Raw genomic sequence first — 21,923 nt, forward strand, 5'->3', positions numbered from 1 at the left:
GGGAGTGTACATTATTAAATTTATTAAATCAATTAAATATTATTAAATATATTTAAAAATAATGCAACAAAATCATTCATTCCTTGCTATACTATCTATGTTTTACTAAAACCAAAATTTAAATTTAAAAACTTCTTCTGGGTATTGCAGGTTATTTGTCAGTTAGTATACTACAGTAGCCATCGAGATGAAAATACATTGTTGTTCAAGGTGTTGAATTGTTTCTATGGATAATATAAATCTAGCGGAAAAATTATCTTTTAATGTTAAACAACGGTAAAGAATATACTTAATCTTTGTTCTGTTCAGTTAAAAAATTGATGTGAAAAATGTTGATATTCTGGTGATATTGATCGTTAAGCTGTGTATAATCGATTTACAACCATTTAAATAATTCCATTGAAACAATCACGATTTAATCCTCCATACCTTTTTATTGAAGTATACTCAATTGAAATTGAATCATTACAAACGCAACGCGTTCTAATCATACCTGAAAAAAGAAACCAAATAATGATAATAGGTGTAATTTCGATTGTGTACACCTTATTCGTGAGTATACGATTTTTTCTACTTCAAGTCATAATTTTAATATTTGGTTTAAGGTAGATACTGTGTTGTCAGACAGGGTAGCTGAAATTGAAGATTTATATTGTTGCGGAGATGATTTTCAGAACACTTACCGTATAAACTACAAGCCAGGATTCCTAAATCTCCAGGCTCTTGTCGAAGGAAGAAGATCAAATAAAAAGAAAGAAAAAAAGGAAAAACAATTAAATGAAGGAAATAAAGATAATGAAGTAAATAAAGGAAATGAAGCAAATAAGGAAAATGAAGTAAATAAAGAAAATGAAGTATTTAAAGGAAATGAAGTAAATGAATTAAATAATAGGTATGACCAAAACTATGACAAAAGAGGAAAAATAAAGGAGATATACGGTATCTTGTCAAATATTGCTGTTCAAGCCAATAGATCTATCGACGCAGATGTTGAAGCCTATACAACCGCTGTGGAATCTCTTGTACAAGCCGCATTTGATATTACCCAAATGAGTAAGTTCTTAAAACCAACTGGCTAACGTATAAGATAAATTTTTCTAGGTCTGAAAGATAAGATCACTGAGAAAGCTTCAGAACAGATGAAAAAAATAAAAACCAACACGTTAAATGAAATTAATGATGAATCCTTACGTACTAAGGAAGAAATTAAGGAAACCACTGAAACGATGTTAACAGCTTTGAAGGAGTTAGATGATGAGATCTCGAATAACTCATTTGAGGACGAGATTCTGTCTATTGTTCTGCGTTTGAAGACATTTTTTGAGGACTCGACCTTGTTGAAAGATAAAATGAGGGAGAAAATGGGAGAATATTTTTCTCTTTTCCGAATCAGAATCCGGAGTTTGAAAAGTGAAATTTTAAATCCAAATATGGGTGCAAAAATGATGAAGATATAATTTTCAAATAAACTTAAGAGTTCGATCATTGTTTGTAACTATTACATTCTGACTGAATAGTTTCACATATAAACCTTTGGTACCTACCAAAGAATCAAGAATTCAAACGTTCCAACCAAAATTTTTAATTCACGTTTTGAATAATCTTGAGATCTGCTTATAGAATTGGTAGATTGGTAGATAAATGTTACAATCCTACTACCTTCATCTAGAATACAATCAAATTCAGAATTGAGAAATCAGATATTGTAATCTAACCTAACCTAACCTAAAAAGAAAAAAGAAAAAATTAAACGCCCTATCTAACAAACGAATCATTCTTACAAATTTTTCATCAAATTATATACGAAGGACATATATGACCTGGAAAAATTCAACTCGCAACATATGAAAAGTTCAATACTCACTGGGAGTTTAGTGTTCGAACTTCGCAGAGCGAAATTGCCAACCGGAAATAAGCCATATTCTGTACTTCCGTTCTTCAATGGTCTCCTTGCGATGAGAGTATAATTTCCTTCTGCATCTCCTTTTTCGTCCATGTAAACAATATATCTGAAATTGAGCGATAAAATTGTTACTCTAAAAAAAAACGTCCAGTTGAGATAGCAATTGGTTTTTGAGCTATCGTTCCACGAACTGATCGATAGTTTCGTCACAATGTATGTATTTTTCTACTTTTGAGCCGGGAATATTCTCAAACGATAAAGTTCAACTTACGAATTCGATTCTGTTTGGCAGTATGAATACAGAGTGATTTACTGGGATGACTTATTAGACGTTTATGGAAAACTAATCATAATTTTGAGCTGAAAATTTGCATATTGGGGTTTGAGATAATGATCATTCTCCCTAAAATATTTTCAGATATCTACAACTTCCGGTTATACCGGAAACAGACTACTACTTCCTTATTTCAAAGGCACACCCAGTGTCTTATTGCATCATTAGATGGCGTTTTTGATGACGATTTCGGCAATGTGCCATACCTAGGATAAAAACTCAACGGTTCATGAGTTAATGGGATCCTTATGAAAAAACTGGTGGCGATGAGGTATCGCACTTTTTATAATTTTTCGGCAGAAAAAGCTTTCTTCGAAAACAATCTTTTATTTTTCGATTCTGCGAATACGTAGTAATATAAGACTGTTTTCGGTTTGGATCAAAAATGTACAGGGTGTTCATAAGAATATCATGAACTTGGACAACTCAATTCATCGAAACTCAAGATTTTCAAATTAGAACCTATATTTTTTATTATTTCAGTCGATTCTAAGTACAAAAATAGTGGGGGTTACTTGAGCAAAACCCTATACCTGAAATGAATACTTCAAGAGTTATCGAGGAAGAACTTCGATGTTTGGATAACTAAATTTGACATTTCAAGAATTATAATGAATATGCTCTATTAGTGTGACGTCACACACCGCCATTTTTAGTTCTCCTGTCAGTGTTCGGAATCCAAACAAATAAATTGTCATTCAAATTAGTACGGTGTCGTTGAAGGAATTGGCTTATTTTCATAAATAAGAGTATTTGAGGAACGATTTCAGTATTAATTGATAGACAGAAGGAATGAGGTTAATACCAGTAAGTTTGAATCCTGTATCATTCCCCAGATTTTGTAAAAAGCCGTGTTTTTTAGTTGAACTTCAAGTTCGAACTTACCGTCATTGATCTCGTGCCTTCTGTCTATCAATTAGTAGTAAAATCGTTAATTAAATAATCTTATTCATTAAAATAAGCCAACGTCTTCAAAGATAATGTACTAATTTGAATGACAATTTGTTTGTTTGGATTCCGAACACTGACAGGAAAACTAAAATGGCGGTGTGTGACGTCATCACTAATAGAGCGTATTCTTACATTTTTAGTAATTTCATAGTTTTCACTTGTCAAATGTCAAAAGATGACAGCTTTAAAATGACAATTGTCTAGATAGCGGGCTATTCAAAATGAATAGCCCTAATATACGCACTAATAAAGCGTATTATTCGTAATTGAAAATTGTATTGGTTTATGGATCGCAACGAAAAATTAATTATAATTCATGAAATGTAAAATTTAGTTATCCAAATATCGAACTTTAGTTTCTTTTTGTGTTTTCCGGAAGTCACAGACTACTTCACACAGTTAGGAATTGCGGTTTTTCCTCATTTAAAGTTCATCCTCGATAACTCTCTATAAGTTCCTTTTTGAAAATATTGAGTTTTGATGAATTTGAGTTGTCCAAGTTCATGATCAGCACTGAGTTGACAATGGGTTCCACCCTGATTAGAGGATTTATATGTTATAATAAATTGCCTAATAAGTTAAGGAACTGCAACAAATATGTAACCTTCAGGAAATTGTTGATATCTTATGTTAAGGAGCAGTATTTTTGAGAAATGTATGTTAATTTAATTATGAAGTTATAACTAGTAATTTTTACTAAATAAAGAAATATTATTATTATCCTCTGATAATCACCCTGTACATTTTTGATCCAAACTGCAAACAGTCTAATAATACTACGTACTTGCAGAATCGGAAATTATAAAGGTTTTTTCTGAAAAAAAATTTCTGCAGGAAAATTAAAAAATGTGAGTCCTCATCGCCACCATTTTTTATAAAAATCCCAATAACTCACGAACCGTCGAGTTTTTACCCAAGGTATGGCATATTGCTGAAATTGTCATCAAAAAAGCTACCTAATGATATGATAATATACTGGGTGTGCCATTAGAAATAAGGAAGTAGTAGTCTATTTCCGGTATAACCGGAAGTTGTAGAGTCTCAAAACCCCAACACGCAAATTTTCCAGCACAAAATTATGATCAGTTTTCCATTAACTCCCAACAGGTCATCGCTGTAAATCACCCTGCATACCACTTCAAGACTAAATTTTTTTTGGTAGCAGAATGCAAGCAGCACCTCTCTGATCTCACACCGGCAATTTTTCTACGAATATATTCCATCCCTGCAACGAAGAAACTAATTATCTAACCACCACTTACCCCATGGCGCTCTTGTAATGTGTTTCCTTCATGAATTCGATTATGGCAGTCCCATTCCTTGGATTAGTTCCATTTTTTAGGGCGGATATGAGGGCCCTGGCATAGAGATGGACGGCGTCGTACAGATACGCCGCCTCTGCCGGGATCTGAAACGGATACGCGGAATTATTCTGGTCCAGAGATAAGAGGGGCATTCGACCAATTTTCGTAAATAACGCGACCCCAATCGTTACAATTTTCTAGTTTAGACGTTTGTCCCATCTATCTGTTTTGTATTTGTTATCGTGTTGTCGCTGTTGGTATAGTTTTTTGACGTTTGTGAGTTATTGCGTATCCAATATGCGGATGTTGAGAGGATGGTTTTGGCAATGGAAAGTGTGGTTTTTTTGTATTTAATTAATATACTTCTATGACTGGGGGATTTTTTCGAATTGCTTTTTTTCAATAACTCCAAATATTCTGATTTGATAGAATTGAAACCAACAAGTGACTTGGTGAAAAAACCACTTGAATGTATGAAAAATCGTCACGGGTTCATTTTAAATGTTAGCATAGTTTTAACTAAGATGTCTAAAAACATGGTGAATGCACTCGTCAAATTTTGAATGCAATGACGTTCGACCAAATTGAAAATATTAGTTTTAGTTCGTGGCGGCGCCGCAATGTCATACTTGTCATTTCCGTTGATTTTGATTGGATACATTAATTAAAACCCGATACTGACCAATCAAAAGCGATGTGTAATCGAGTATGATCGTTCAAAGTGGTGAAACAAAACACGAAACGTTTACTGGAATGAATTCAAATTTTTGTAATAGAGAGAAAGATAGTTTATTGGTATTTCAATTACAAGAATTACTTCCATAGATCATAACTATAATGAAAGATATACATATAGGTACATAATGGCACAAACCTCGTAAATAATAAATAACAAGAATCTTAATTTGTTGATAGCGCTACCTACAGTTGACATAACGAAGCTTAACTAATATTCTCAAAATTGGCAAAACAAAAGCTAATCAGTTCATGCACCTGGCTTTTAGACATCTTAGTTTTAACTGTTAAAATACGTCAAGGTGACGGCTTGAGCCCAGCACACTCTAACGTGATGATGAACAACATAATAGAAGATGTTAAACAGGGAGGAATATAACATAGGCGTATAACTTTGCTTCCACCGTTTTTTTATTTTTAAATTCGAGGCTTTATTGTAAAAAACTGGTTATACATTTATGATTCAAAGTATTGTCCATCGCTGGCCACTATTTTTTCCCATCTTCCGGGCAGCGTTCGAATCCCGCGTTGAAAAAACTGGTCATCTTTTGAAGCGATCCACGAATCGATCCAATTTTTCACTTCTTTATAAGACCGGAAGTGCTGGTCAACCAGGCTGTGTGACATTTATCGAAACAAGTGATATTCCGAGGGAGCAACGTCTGGAGAATACGGCGGGTGGGGTAGGACTTCCCATTTTAACGTTTTCAAGCATGTCTTGACCAATTTCGCATCATGGGGTCGAGCATTGTCATGCTGTAAAATCACTTCATCATGTCTCTCGTTGTATTGCGGCCGTTTGTCTTTCAATGCTCGGCTCAAACGCATTTATTGAGTTCGATAACGATCGCCTGTGATTGTTTCAGTCTATTTTAACAAATCACAGAACACTACGCAGAACTGGTCGCACCAGAAACTGTTCATGACCATGGATCTGTGAATATTCGGTTTGGCCGTCGACGTGGAAGCATGGCCGGGATATCCCCATGATTTTCTGCGTTTGGGATTATCGTAATGAACCCATTTTTCGTATCCAATCACAATGCGATGCAGAAATCTCTTCCGTCTTTGGCTTGCAAGCAGCTGTTCACAAGCAAACAAACGCCGTTCAACATATCTCGGCTTCAACTTGTACGGCACCCAATTTCCTTGTTTCTGAATCATTCCCATGACTTTCAGGCGTTTTGAAATGGCTGTTTGCGTCACTGCGTAAAAAACCCTTCTCTCATTCATTTCCTCAGTTGTCAATTTCCTGGATTCGAGATTTATTATGCAGTGACATTTTGCTTTGAATATAGGAAGGAGCCAAATTGATCTGAGTTCAGAGCAGAAAGACTTGCTGGATAGTATATCATGCCAAATTCCAAGTTTTTTGGCAATAGGGAAAAGGGTTTCTATGAGATTCTCGTTGGCAAAAAATTATCGAACATAACTTGGATTGGATGATTATAACACTTTTCATGGAGCTTCGAAAAATACAAAATTAACATTTCCCCAACATAATTGATAAATCATCAATTTTTTCTTCCAGACAAAACTGCTTTCTACTAAAGATACTAACTGACAAAGAAACTGCAACACCCAGAAGGAGCTGTTAAAATTTTAATTTTGAAATTTTTGAATTTTAAATTTTTTTTGGTAAAACATAAATAGTATTGCAAGGAGTAAATAATTGAATTTGGAGAAAAAAAAACGTGAACAATTTTTGTTACTAAAATTTTGTAGTCGTTTTTTGCAAGTTTTTAAATTTAACAACAAACCAGCTGTTCGAGGAGATCGAAAGTCAATGTTTAGTTGTTGTTAAAATACATAGAGCACGTGTACGCGAAATTTATCGCCAGCTAAGTGAATTTGAAAGAGGTCGAATTATTGGTCTACAGGAGGCGGAGCCGTCATTTCGAGAAATCGCTCTTACGTACGAACAGAAATCCAATTACTGTTATGAGATGTTGTCAAGCTTGGTTTGATAATGCCCAAAATCAAAGAAGAGTAGGCACCGGGCGTCGAAGTGGCACAAATGAAGTCCAAGATCGATGTCTAAGACTTATGGCCATTAGAGACCGATTTGCGACAACTCGATCTTTGGCTGATGAGTGGTTAGAAGAACAAGGCCATTCTGTAAGTGTTCGAAAGGTTTACCGCCGGATAAGGTCTTTTGGACTGCATCATTATCGACCTCATTTTGTGTTACCTCTGATGGTTGAACATCGCCGGCAACTATTATAGTGGTGCAAAAAACGTCAACATTGGAATGGGGAATGGCATCAGGTCGTCTTTTCTGACGTTTCTCGATTCTCCTTGAGTGCACATGATGGCTGAAGAAGGGTTGGACGACATCGGGGAGAAAGACGTGAATCGCAGTTTGATGTTGAGTGTCATTTACACCGGACAGTAGGCGCTATGGTATGGGGTGGTATTGAAAATAGGTCACCTTTAGTCTTTATTCGAGGTAACATGACAGCGCTGCATTACCTCCAAGAAATAGTGGAGCCATATGTTCTCACTCACCTCAAACGGCTCGAGAATCCAATATTTCAGCAAGATAATGCCCGACCTCATGTTGCCAGAGTTGGTTTAAACTTTTTTGAAGCGACCCATGTGAATCTTTTGCCAAGGCCGCCCAGATCTCCCGATCTTTTGCCCATAGAGCATGTTTAGGACATCATGGGTAGAAGGCTTGGAAATTTTCCCTAGCTCCCACTGATTTTGGGGGCTCTGAGACATGAAGTACAGGTAGCTTGGGATAGTATCCCTCAAGAAGAAATAGAACATATTATTGCATCAATGCCAAGACTTGTTGGGGAGTGTATATAGATAATCGCGGTGGACAAACACATTATCAACAAATTTATTAAAACAAAATTGTAAACCCTTGGTTTTTTTCGCCAAACTTCAATTGTCTCGCTTGGTATCTATGTTTTACCGAAAAAAAACTAAATTTTAACAGCTCCTTCTGGGTAATGCAGTCTCTTTGATAGTTATTATAGGTTCCTAATTTTATCGTTTGAGCGCCGTTTGCGGAAATATAGCATGTTTTATTCGGGAAAAAAGTCTTTTGGGCTGAAATGAAACATTCAGCCACACTGTCAGTCCAAATAAAACAATTTCTGAACAATTTTCTGAAAATTTCTTTTAAAATATATGTTTACGTTATGGATACCGATTGAAAAACATAACAATTGAAAGATAGAGTAATGACGTCTTCTGAAAACCTTACAATTCAAAAGATTATCATATTCAGCAGTTTATTGAAGAATAACAAAACGAAAGTCAATATAATATTTCCGTCAAAACATCACTGAAATGGATCTAGGCCACCTATTGGCTATTATATTTACCATTTTCCTACCTCCAACGTAATGCGAGGGATTCGGAAAGCTGAAAGGCGGTAGCTCCATGTACTCGTTCACGAGTCTGGAAAAGTTCTCGTAACCTAGAGGACTCGAGGGCACGACTCCTAGATAGTTACGGAACGCCTTTTCCGCAACGGGGATCTTGTCCGTCTTCAACAGCCCCCTCAGGTACTTCTCAGGGAATCTGGAGTCGTACTGTTCGATATCTACGCCCACTACGAAATATTCTCCTGGAAATTTAAAATTGAACACTCGGTATATATAAAAAACATCGGGATACGGTGGACTTAAGCCCAATGTAATACTCAGTATTTGTTGTAAGGGGTGTTTTTTCGAGGTATATAACTTTAAGTTGGCATTGCTGTTCAAGATAGCGACCGATTTAACAGTTGTCAAGTGATTTATTCTCAGTTTGGTTTGGCAATTCATCATGAATAGACTCACGCCTGAACAACGCTTGTATGTCGAAACACCGTTACATCCAGAAAAACTGACTCTTTGGTGCGCTTTATGGGCTGGTGGAATCATTGGTCCGTACTTCTTCAAAAACGATGATGGCCAGAACGTTACAGTCAATAGTGATCGGTATAGAGCCATGATTACTAACTTTTTCATTCCTGAACTGAACAACCATGATGTCCAGGAGCTGTGGTTCCAACAAGACGGCGCAACATGTCACACAGCTCGTGCCACAATCGATTTATTGAAAGACACGTTTGGTGACCGCCTAATTTCACGTTTTGGACCTGTGAATTGGCCTCCAAAATCTTGTAATTTAACACCGCTAGACTACTTTCTGTGGGGCTATATAAAGTCATTGGTCTATGCGGATAAGCCTTAACCATTCGGAAGACAACATTCGCCGTGTTATCGCCGATCTACTGCCACAAATGTTGGAAAAAGTAATCGAAAAGTGGACGTCCAGGTTGGACTACATCCGAGCCAGCCGTGGCGGTCATATGCCAGAAATCATATTTAAAATGTAATGCCACAAGATTATCTTGGGGATAAATAAAATTCATGTCAATCGAATAATTCATCGTTGTTTTATTGCAATTTAAAGTTCTATAGTTCTAAAAAAAAACACCCTTTATAAGTGCTAGGCCCTTCCGGCAAAAATTTATTATATTCAATATCACCGTAGCGATATACTGGGTGTCCCAACGAAAATTTGACACCCAAAGAACTCAGAAACATGAGTTTGTTCCGAAAAAACCACTCCCAAGAAGATGGCTTCAACCCCCAACATTTTCGTTGGGACACCCTGTATATTTGCAATTTAATTGATTTTATGATGGTGAGATTTCGAGGAATGAATTCATGGAGCGTATAGCAATTGATATCTATACCAAAATTCATCCCTGACCAATTTTATTACAGGTAACAATGAGTAGAAACACATACGAATTCAGGAATAAATTTAAAAAAATAATTCAACTCACCTTTTTCGAACAAATTCAAATCTGCCATTGCTATCATTAAGCCCAGGTGTTCGTAATGGTGTCCCAATATAACAAAAACTGAAAATATTAGTTAGTATCAACAAATGAATCATCAACATATGCTAGTCATTTGTGAAATGAAAGCAATGTAGAAAGAAAGAGAATCATTTTGTATGTTATTTTCAAATTTCATGATTTGGAGCCGATATATGATTGTATACAGGTTGTTCCCAAATTGGAGATACAAACGAAAATGATGGTTTCCACGGATAATTTCAATAATAAAATGCTATAAATATGAGCCTGCAAACGTTTTTTTGTTTTCGAGATACATGGCGTTTCTTGAAGTTCCACTTTTTTGTGATGTTGATACCTGTTCATTACGATGATTCCAAATCATGGGGATATCTCGGCCATGCTTCCACGTCGACGGCAAAACCCAATATTCACATTTCCAAGGTCATAAGGTCATGCAGAGTATTTGGTGGGACCAGCTCGGCTTAATGTATTATGAGTTGTTAAAAACGACTGAAACAATCACAGGCGATCGTTATCGAACGCAATCAATGCGTTTGAGCCGAGCATTGAAAAATAAACGGCCGCAATACAACGAGACACATGATAAAGTGTAAAAATGTAAAAAGAAATTCTTGAATTTTTCCAAGGTACCTCTCATTTTCCCTATGTACCGTCAATTTAGGGACACCATGTATAAAAAAATCATGGACGATATTACTTACTACTACGGCTCAGTACTTGCTTATGGTACTCTTGTATCGTAAAAGAAAATTCACTTTGAAATTGAAATTAAGAAAAGTGAGTCGATTAACTAAATAAATATACCCTATACCTATGTACCCTGTATATCTCTCAGTATGCACCATAGGGTAATAACCATAGATAGAGGGAGTATACGCAATTTTTACATGTCCCTAACATGGTTAGATTACGTTGTCCTATTGTGATATATTTTCAAACCCACAATTTTACTATATCGTTATGAATGTATATTATATTGAATGAAATATATTTATTTGAGTGATTCCCGATTAAATATGCAAATTTGAATATTTGGAATCCGATATTTTTTCCAATTGTCGAATTTATAATGGGCAGAATATTTATTATTTTCTGTATCTACCTGCTGAAATCTAAGGTTTGGCAACTTTTGCTCTCCTGGTGTCATCGGTTGTTTCACGTCGTTTGGTGCGCTTGAAGTTTGTTTTCCCAATTTCTAATATAGTTAGGTATTTATTTCAATATATTTTGAATTGATATGAAACGTTGATTCACTATGGGACATAAGAAGTGCTTTCTTTGTAGAGAAACTCGCGAATTGAGTGAAATATCGTATCACTGATATGTTTTCATTTCCGCGCGTTTCATGTCAAATTTGATAGTTCATGCTGGGGACAAAATTTTCTTACTGAAAATGACATACGCTCCCTCTATCTATGTTCATTACTCTAAGGAACGAACCGACAAAACCTTCACCGACTCGATTCACGTCAGTGCCATCCTCATCTTCCTCCCGATAAGATCGAAGTCTCAACGGCAGGAAAATTGGTCCTCCCCCGAGTCCGGATCCTTAATCGGACCAGACAACTTCTTCTGTGTTTTTCGATATTGTCCCATCATGCGTAACTAATTGCTATTTTCATTTTCTTTCGCGCTGTCTATTTCCGCCTCAAGGGGGATAATTAATCATCTGACCTACTTCTTGCGTGGCGCTGCGTCTCCTCCAAGATCGAGTAGAAGGGGTTCTCGTCGTAGCCGTAGTGGAAGGGCTCGAACCAGTTCCTGGTCGCGGCCACCGTGATCCCGGAGTTCCGCAGGACCTCCTTGATGATCTCGGCCACCTGCTCGAACTCCTCGTAATCCGGAGATTTTAGGTACAGCAGGATCACCTGGTGAAAAAAGCGGGGTTAGAATAGGGGGCGGGGGATTCGGGGGTTCCCACGCTTTAGGCGTGGGAAAAGCGGTTTGTTAATTTCACTCCTTCAAGGAAAAAATTGTTGTTAGATTCTGGTGTGCCTTTTCATAGCAAAATCAAGGTGCTCTAAGATCTACGGCTCTCGAATTCAAATATAAAAAAATTCACAAACAGGTAGCTATTGGAAATGTGTTACAATACCACGTGACTCAGGCGGGGGATTCGGTGATTCCCACGCTTTAGGCGTGGGAATAGCAATTTGTTAATTTTACTCTTCCAGGGCATAACAAAAACTCCTTCAAGGAAAAAATTGTTGTTAGATTCTGGTGTGCCTTTTCATAGCAAAATCAAGGTGCTCTAAGATCTACGGCTCTCGAATTCAAATATAAAAAATTCTCAAACAGGTACCTATCGGAAATATGTTACAATATCACTTGTCTCAGGCGGGGGATTCGGTGATTCCCACGCTTTAGGTTTGGGAATAGCAATTTGTTAATTTTACTCTTCCAGGGCATAACAAAAACTCCTTCAAGGAAAAAATTGTTGTTAGATTCTGGTTTGTCTTTTCATAGCAAAATCAAGGTGCTCTAAGATTAGAATTCAAATATAAAAAAATCTCAAACAGGTACCTATCGGAAATATGTTACAATACCACGTGACTCAGGCGGGGGATTCGGTGATTCCCACGCTTTAGGCGTGGGAATAGCAATTTGTTAATTTTACTCTTCTAGGGCATAACGAACACTCCTTCAAGGAAAAAATTGTTGTTAGATTCTGGTGTGCCTTTTCATAGCAAAATCAAGGTGCTCTAAGATCTACGGCTCTCGAATTCAAATAAAAAAAATTCTCAAAAACAGGTACCTATCGGAAATATGTTACAATACCACGTGACTCAGGCGGGGGATTCGGTGATTCCCACGCTTTAGGCGTGGAAATAGCAATTTGTTAATTTTACTCTTCCAGGGCATAACAAAAACTCCTTTAAGGAAAAATTGTTGTTAGATTCTGGTGTGCCTTTTCATAGCAAAATCAAGGTGCTCTAAGATCTACGGGCCTCGAATTCAAATACAAAAAAATTCTCAAACAGGTACCAATCGGAAATATGTAGTTATAATACCACGTAACTCAGGCGGGGGATTCGATGATTCCCACGCTTTAGGCTTGGGAACAGAGGTTTGTTAATTTCACTCCTCCAGGAAAAAATTGTTGTTGTATTCTGGTGTGCTTTTTCTTAGCAAAATCAAGGTGCACTAACATCTACGGCTCTCAAATTCAAATAGAAAAAAATCTCAAACAGAATCGATTGGTACCTATCGGAAATATGTTTTTACAATACCACGTCAGTCAAATAGAGTGACTTGGTATCGAAATAATAAAGTGGTGCTACATTTGTTGTTGTTTTTTGATGAGAAAAAAAATGTTGTGCAACCAGAAAAATGGCTTTGAAAGTGTTATTCTGCTCCATAGTCTGAATTTTGTGTTCTTTTTCGATCATCATTATCTTAATAAAATACTCTTCCTTTGATTTTGTTGCCATTTCTGTAAAGTACATGGTTCTTTGGAAATTGGGAAACAGAACATAGACGTTTTTGGGGAAAACCAACCTTCAACTTCATTGTCGATGCTTGGCGAGCTTAAGCTGCACCTACTTATTGATCTAGGTACTTACATGGTTCCAGTTGAAGGCTAGTAGAACGGAGGCTACTGATTTTGATATCTGAGTATCAGGTGGTCTTGTCCTGGCAAACGTTGGAAATTTTGTCTTGTCAGATGTGGCATGATGGATGCAGTACTGAAATGAAAGAAGGTTACTTTGTAGCTTCATTGTTTAATTGCTCTGTGTCCTTATTTGTCGTCCAAGTCTACAGCTTGCCTTCCAGTTTCAGAGTTTTAATGAACTCCAATATCAGGGATTGCTTCAAGGAGGTTACTTTCTCAAACTCTTGTCCAAAGCATTTTTGGCGCTTCAAGAACGGTGATTTTGCCGTCGAAGACCAGCGGCTGAGTCTCATCTAATGCTCTAAAATACCTATGGTAAGGCTGCTATTAATGAAAGAACGTGCCAAGAGTAGTTTCAATGCTCCAAAAACGGTGATTTTGATGTCGAAGACCAGTATGACGTTGGGAGAGAGAAGGTTATCGAAGATGCAGAATTGGAGGCATTACTTGATCAAGACTCGTGTCAAACACAATGAAGAAGTGGTAGGATCTTTGGGGGTTACGCAACAAGCCATTTCAAAAAGCCCGAAAGTCATGGAGATGATTCAGAAACACGGAAATTGGATACCGTACGAGTTGAAGCCGATAGATTTTGAACGGCGTTTGTTTGCTTGCAAGGCAAAGACGGAAGGGATCTCTGCATTGCATTGTGACTGGAGACGAAAAATGGATTCATTACAATAATCCCAAGCGCAGAAAATCATGGTGATATCCCGGCTCTGCTTCCACGTCGACGGCCACACCTAATATTCATGGTTCCAAGGCCATGCTCAATATTTGGTGGGACCAGCTCGACGTAGTGTATTATGAATTTTTAAAACCAACTGAAACAATCACAGGTGATCGTTATCGAACGCAATTAATGCGCTCAAGCCGAGCATTGAAAGACAATCGGCCGCAATACAACAAGAGACATGATAAAGTGATTTTACAGCATGACAATTCTTGACCCCATATTGCAAAAGTAGTCAAGACATACTTGGAAACGTTGAAAAGGGAAGTCCTACCCCACCCGCCGTATCACTTGTTTCGATCAATGGAACACGGCCTGGCTTACCAGCAGTTCTGGTCTTATAAAGAAGTAAAATATTGGATCGATTCGTGGTTCGCTTCAAAAGATGACCAGTTTTCTCGACGCGGGATTCGTAAGCTGCCCGGAAGATGGCAGAAAGTAGTCGTCAGCGATGGACAATGTATAACCAGTTTTTACAATAAAGCATCGAAATTCGGAAAAAAAGCAGGGAAGCAAAGTAGTACTATATGTATTAAATTAAAAAATACCTCTTTTGTCTTGTCGGTTGGTGTGAAATATCTGTTTTTTTTTATGTTCTTATATTTCGAAAAATAAGGAAAAAAAATAGGTGTTTCATCGAAAAATTAGATTTGGGACTCGTCCAGAAGTAACTTAACATCCTGTATATTCAACTCAAGAATGGCTGAAGCTATTATCATAATCTTTTGAAGTTTCGGATTTGTTTCCTCTCACGTAGAATAACTTTCGCAATATAGGAAAAATTCACAAGAAAATAAATAAATAATGAGACTATAAAAAATTAGGTAAATACTTTCTCCGGAAATTCTGACAATTCCAGAAACCAGTGTTTGTTTCACTAACAAGATCATCGTCAAATGAGTTCAAACTCCGTTGTAGCAATAAATAGATTGCGTTTATTCATCCCAAGAATGAGATACCAGAGTAAATAGCAGCCAATATTTCATCCGGGAAAATAAATACAGTTTGCGAATCAATTTGGCTGTCATCGAATAAAAGGCAATAAACCCTTTGGGGTAAACACAAGAGACGGAACCGAGTTTTGGGGGGTATCAGAAAATGTGCCTTTTGTATGGGTGAAGTATAGGGGGAAATGGATCCTTTAGCGTTCCTTATATTGGATCAGACATCTCCGGCACTGTTAATTGACATGCAGCTGTTATATCCTCAGATGTTGTGAGGGATGAATTCGGGTTTTATGTTTGAGATGGAACGTGCGAAATCTTATCTTACTTCGAGATAAGATAAGAATTTCACCCTGTATTTTTTTTTGGGTGATTAGAACATAGAGAGTTTTAAGAGGGAATGCCACCACGTGGCTGCTAAGTTCAAAACGAAATCATAGATTTTTCCTTTTACGACCTCCGATTTTCATTAGGATTTCACCATAGAGTAATAAACATAGATAGAGGGAGTATACGCAATTTTTAAATGTCCCCAACATGGTTAGATTACGTTGTCGGATTGTGATGTATTTTCAAATCCACAATTTCACTATATCGTTGTCGTATATTATACTGAATGAAATATATTTATTTGAGTGATTCCCGATTAAATATGCAATTTTGAATATTTGGAATTCGATATTTTTCCCAATTGTCGAATTAATAATAAGCAGAATATTTATTATTTTCTGTATCTACCTGCTGAAATCCAAGGTTTGGCAACTTTTGCCCTCCTAGTGTTATCGGTTGTTTCACGTCGTTTGGCGCGCTTGAAGTTTGTTTTCTGAATAATAATAATAATAATAATAATATAGTTTATTCTGAAATAGATACAGTATAAACGTTCCACACGGAGGTATAACCTGTACGTGATTTACATTTTAACTGAAAAATTACAGAATCCATACGTCCAAAGTATTACATTTCCAAACAGAAAAAACAAACACAAAAAAAAGAAACTCTCTTTTCTAACTCTTAACATAACTAAATTAAACTATCATTCGCTTAACATTTCAAAGGATGGATGTTCCATATAAAAAGATTGAACGCTCATGTGACCGGGATTTACATAATAATTTATTGAAATCAGGCCTCATCAACTAGGGATTGATAAGCGAAGCAAAGTAAGCTCTTCCCTTTTCCATTATCCAATTCTTCATTTCTCTTTTGTACGCATAAAAACTCTTAATTTCCTTCAGTTTTCTAGGAATGGTGGAATGAGTACGGGGTGCCAGGTAAGTGCAACATCTTTGTCCTATACGTTTTTCGGCTCTAGGAACAAGATACTGGTTTTTCTTATTTCTCGTCTCATAGTATATCTGATATATTTAGGTATTTATTTCAATATATTTTGAGTCAATATGAAACGTTGATTTACTATGGTATATAAGAAGTGTGTTCTTTGTGGAGAAACTCGCGAATTGAGTGAAATATCGTATCACTGATATGTTTTCATTTCCGCGCGCTTCATGTCAAATATGATTCATGTTGGGGACAAAATTTGCTTACTGAAAATGAGATTTATGCTCCCTCTATCTGTTATTATTACTCTGCGGTTTTCACATAATTTCTTCAACATGACTATCATCTGTCATTTTTGTTTGGATACCTCCGATTTAGAAACAGCCAGTATATAGGGTGTTTCTTTATTAAAGCAACACTCTATGGCGGTTAAGCGCTGAAAGTTTCGATTTTCTTTTGATATAGTAGCATTAGGCTCCATTAGAGCTACATTCTCAAAAAGTTTGGAAGTACACAGGGGGTACCAAAAAATTGAAAATGGCCAAATATTTTTTTTTCCCATAGAACACCTTCCTTTTTATTGAATTTTCAGTTTGTATGGAATAAATGATCCCAAGTTTGTTCAAAGTTTCATATGCCTAAAACTTACCGTGGTTGAGATAGTGAATACTAGAAGAATGGAGGTAAATACTGACTTTCTGTCTGATAATCATTGATGACTCTACTGGGTGTGTTCAAAATGAGACGATTAATTCCAAATGGCATATGTATATTTTATTTACTCGTATGGTTATAAAATTGACCGCATAATAAAAACTAAAATACACTGTATTTCATTTGAAACAAACCCGATATCAACTTTTGGATGAGTTACTAATGAATTGTCTCATTTTGAACTCCCAGTAGAATTCTCAAAGATTATTAAAAAATTAATAGGTACTTATCTCCATTCTTCTAGGATTAACTATCAAAATCTCACTTGAATAAATTCATTCTTTTCGATATCATACCCTTCAATTGAAAATGTGTTATAGTATATTATTCAACGAGCGGTAATGTAGGTCATAACTCACGTAGATGAAGTTTGCAGCACGAGCCGCAGGCGAGTGCTGTAATTCATCAAGTGAGTTATGACCATTACCGCAAGTTGAATACTTTACTTTATCTACGACTATATCAATAAATACTAAGAAAAAAATACAGCCTTAGAATATAGACAGAAGGAACGGGAAATAAACATATGTACTCGATCCCGACTACAAGAGAGATGGAAACTTAGTGTCACCAATCACAATCGAACTAGCTTCGGCTAGCTCGAATCCAGTATAGAGTACAGAAATAGAACTATATTGAAAACCCTTAATAGTTGCCTATAAAAATGCATTAAAATATACCAAAAAACATTCCCTGTAAACGACGAATTAATGACCTTACTGCTACAAACTCTTTTATATTTTTTTCGGGCAAGTAATTCTGTATGGTTACATTAGCTGTTTGTGTTTTGGAAATGTATACCTATATAATATTTCATCTTCACTATCTGAATTAATCGTTTTCAGCGAAACATTCACAATAATTAGATATCAACTTAATTTGAAAACGTCAAAATTATTAAAGTGACATTTCCTCGGACATTCCTCCCCTCAATAACAATAATGGAATGTTTCCTTTCGGCCAATCGAATAGAAGCAGAGAAGTATAGAAGCACAGATCCAAATTTTCCGATTTATTATAGTGAGTTATAGTAGTGAGTTATTATAACTCACGGTGTTTGTTAATAGATACTATTAATTGCTCAAAAGCAGTTAAATAATGAATATATAATTCAATAGGAGTAGATAAAAGTGTTAAACATTTGAACCTTCGAACAAAATAATGAAAATCTTCCATTTAACAATTTACAAGTCCTGAATGGAGAATAATTGAATTTTTAAATCAGAACAAACTATGCATTTTATCAATCATTACCAAGTTTTGCATATTCTCCAAGAAAAGAAAAACCTCTCCATTGACATATAATCCCTCATAACGTAAACGTGGTTATTGAACCCCAAAAAGAGATGTACAGATGAATTGAGAATGGGATAGAAACCCGCCAACCTGAAATTCAAAACTCCCCCTAATTGTACAGTGCATGCGAATCTCGCCGAACAAATGGGCAGTGAGAAATAGTCTTGAAGATTTAACCGAGTGTAAAAAAGAATTTCTGAGTTCAGAAAACCCCGGTGTTGTTTCAGCGTTCTCTATCTCTATTCAACACGTTGGTCGATTCTGTTATAGGGAATTGGATTGTGAAAGATCCCGTCCATCTTACGTTTGAAATTTAATAGGAGAACTGACAAAAAAATGAGACAAGAATTGGAGTGAAGTTTGGAGTTTTTGCAACGATTAGACTTTTGTTGAAGACATTACAAGAACTCCCAATTTCCTTGTCACTTTCATAAGATTGAAGGAAGGTATTAATTCATAATGGTTTGCGTGACTTTAATCTGGCAGTATCTGGGAGGTAAAATACAATTGGAAATAAGTTCGGGTAGAAATGAAATTTTTCCCAAGATGTGGCGGAAGTATATATGATAGCACTGGTAAACAATGTAAGGTGTAGATCTTAAAGTTGATAATTCACATAACGGGTGTTTTTTTTCGAGGTATATAACTTTAAGTTGGCATTACTGTTCAAGATGGCGACCGATTTAACAGCTGTCAAGTGATTTATTCTCAGTTTGGTTTGGCAATTCATCATGATTAGACTCACGCCTGAACAACGCTTGCAAATAGTGCAATTTTATTTCGAAAATAATGGTTCTGTGCGGAATACGTATCGCGCACTACGTCTATTTTATTTTGTTTAGCGATGAAGTGCACTTCTGGTTGAATGGCTACGTCAACAAACAAAACTGCCGCATTTGGAGTGAAGCTAATCCTCAAGTGTATGTCGAAACACCGTTACATTAAGAAAAACTGACTGTTTGGTGCGCTTTATGGGCTGGTGGAATCATTGGTCCGTACTTTTCCAAAAACGATGATGGCCAGAACGTTACAGTCAATGGTGATCGGTATAGAGCCATGATTACTAACTTTTTCATTCCTGAATTGAACAACCATGATGTCCAGGAGCTGTGGTTCCAACAAGACGGCGCAACATGTCACACAGCTCGTGCCACAATTGATTTATTGAAAGACACGTTTGGTGACCACCTAATTTCACGTTTTGGACCTGTGAATTGGCCTCCAAGATCTTGTGATTCAAAACCGCTAGTCTACTTTCTGTGGGGCTATGTAAAGTCATTGGTCTATGCGGATAAGCCACGAACCCTTGACCATTTGGAAGACAACATTCGCCGTGTTATTGCCGATGTACGGCCACAAATGTTGGAAAAAGTCATAGAAAATTGGACGTCCAGATTGGACTACATCCGAGCCAGCCGTGGCGATCATATACCAGAAATCATATTTAAAATGTAATGCCACAAGATTATCTTGCGGATAAATAAAATTCATGTCAATCGAATAATCCATCGTTGTTTTATTGCAATTTAAAGTTCTATAGCTCTAAAAAAACACCCTTTAAAATAAGAAAGAATTACTAGATATTTTGAACACTTCTCTAGCGTCTAGCTCTGCTATCGAAACAAATTCATTACAATGGCGTACAACTTTGCTTCCGCCGTTTTTTTTCCGAGATTCGAGGCGCTAGTCATTACTTTCTACCATCTTTCGGGTAGCGTACGAATCCCGCGTTGAAAAAACTGGTCATATTTTGAAGCGATACACGAATCGATCCAATTTTGTACTTCTTCATAAGACCGGAAGTGCTGGTCAGCCAGGCCGTATGTCATTGATCGAAACAAGTGATAGTCCGAGGGAACAACGTTTGGAGAATACGGCGGGTGGGGTAGGACTTCCCATTTCAACGTTTCCAAGTATGTCTTGACCACTTTCGCAACTTGGGGTCGAGCATTGTCATGTTGTAAAATCACTTTATCATGTCTCTCGTTGTATTGCGGCCGATTGTCTTTCAATGCTCGGCTTAAAAGCATTAATTGCGTTCGATAACGATGGCCAGTTATTGTTTCAGTCGGTTTTAAAAACTGATGATACACTACGCTGAGCTGGTCCCACCAAATATTGAGCATGGCCTTGGAACCGTGAATATTGGGTGTGGCCGTCGACGTGGGAGCAGAGCCGGGATATCCCCATGATTTTCTGCGCTTGGGATTATCATAATGAACCCATTTATCGTCTCCAGTCACAATGCGATGCAGAAATCCCTTCCGTCTTTGCCTTGCAAGCAGCTGTTCACGAGCAAACAAACGCCGTTCAACATCTCTCGAGTTCAACTCGTACGGCACCCAATTTTCTTTTTTCTGAACTATTTCCATGACTTTCAGGCGCTTTGAAATGGCTTGTTGCGTCACTCCTAATGATCCTGCCAATTCTTGTTGCGTTTGACACGAGTCTTAATCAAGTCAAAATCACTGTTCTTGAAGCGTTGAAACCACTCTCGGCACGTTCTTTCACTTATAGCGGCCTCACCATATGAATTTGAGAGCATTCGATGAGCCTCAGCCGCAGATTTCTTCATATTAAAGCAGAAAATTAAAACCTCCCGCAAATGGCGAAAATTTGAGCTGACATGTTTAATCGAGAATAACTTCATGATCCACAAATCGACTAATATTTCGATGGTGTTATGTTTAAAAATATCTCAGATTATTTTATGACATCTACGATCTATTTATTTCAACTACCATTCACCGCTACAGCCATCTATTGCAAAACGGCGGAAGCAAAGTTCTACATCTAATATTTACAAGATAATAGTTCTTATAGTTTTCGAAAAAAAAAATATTGGACTGATGTTAAGATTCGATTTTCAGTTGTCACGTATATCCTGAAACATAAACTGATGGACTCGAGCCAAGCGAGAAGTTATCCCGATCTGATCTAGACGCTTCTGTATGTTCGTCAATGGCTGAACTTTGGAAATTATCCATATCACTCAACTAGTTTGCCTTTCCTGTAAGTAAATCAATCTAACTTCGTGAATTATCCAGAACAGCGTTGGAATTTGTAATTATCTGATTGGTTTGTTTTGTTCCTCCCATAGCTCCCAGATTGATATCTGTAATCCACAGTTCATACCCATTCAATATAGGCTGATATCAGTTTCCGTTCGTTGTTGAAAAGTTTTCGGGATTATATTTTTTAGTCTGGTATGGAACGCGAAACTTTAAAGATATACACTATGGACATGCCAAGAAGAGAAACACAAACTTCTCTCATTGACC

General features: G+C 36.7%; 2 protein-coding genes across 2 annotated transcripts in view; one reads left to right on the forward strand and one right to left on the reverse strand.

The window, feature by feature from the left end:
• Positions 1 to 21,923, reverse strand: part of LOC123680937 (guanylate cyclase 32E) — a 43,178-nt gene that overhangs the window by 20,412 nt on the left and 843 nt on the right. Inside the window, exons 2-7 of the mRNA XM_045619060.1 lie at positions 13,625 to 13,747; positions 11,740 to 11,929; positions 10,023 to 10,100; positions 8,566 to 8,810; positions 4,451 to 4,596; positions 1,865 to 2,009 (exon numbers count right to left, since the gene is read on the reverse strand). Coding sequence (XP_045475016.1) covers positions 1,865 to 2,009; positions 4,451 to 4,596; positions 8,566 to 8,810; positions 10,023 to 10,100; positions 11,740 to 11,929; positions 13,625 to 13,747 — 927 coding nt within the window. The remainder of the gene's footprint in view (positions 1 to 1,864; positions 2,010 to 4,450; positions 4,597 to 8,565; positions 8,811 to 10,022; positions 10,101 to 11,739; positions 11,930 to 13,624; positions 13,748 to 21,923) is intronic.
• Positions 356 to 1,476, forward strand: LOC123680616. The gene is made up of 3 exons (XM_045618600.1): positions 356 to 552; positions 606 to 1,053; positions 1,102 to 1,476. Exons 1-3 carry the CDS (start codon positions 514 to 516, stop codon positions 1,455 to 1,457), a joined length of 843 nt encoding a protein of 280 aa, XP_045474556.1. The 5' UTR covers positions 356 to 513; the 3' UTR covers positions 1,458 to 1,476.

This window comes from Harmonia axyridis, chromosome 5 (assembly GCF_914767665.1).
Source record: "Harmonia axyridis chromosome 5, icHarAxyr1.1, whole genome shotgun sequence".
NCBI classification, from domain to species: domain Eukaryota; kingdom Metazoa; phylum Arthropoda; class Insecta; order Coleoptera; family Coccinellidae; genus Harmonia; species Harmonia axyridis.

Coding starts and splice junctions, on each gene's coding strand:
- LOC123680616 (XM_045618600.1), top strand. CDS start 514: ATGATAATAGGTGTAATTTCGATTGTGTACACCTTATTC. Junction 553..605: donor CGATTGTGTACACCTTATTC/GTGAGTATACGA, acceptor ATTTGGTTTAAG/GTAGATACTGTGTTGTCAGA. Junction 1,054..1,101: donor ATTTGATATTACCCAAATGA/GTAAGTTCTTAA, acceptor AAATTTTTCTAG/GTCTGAAAGATAAGATCACT.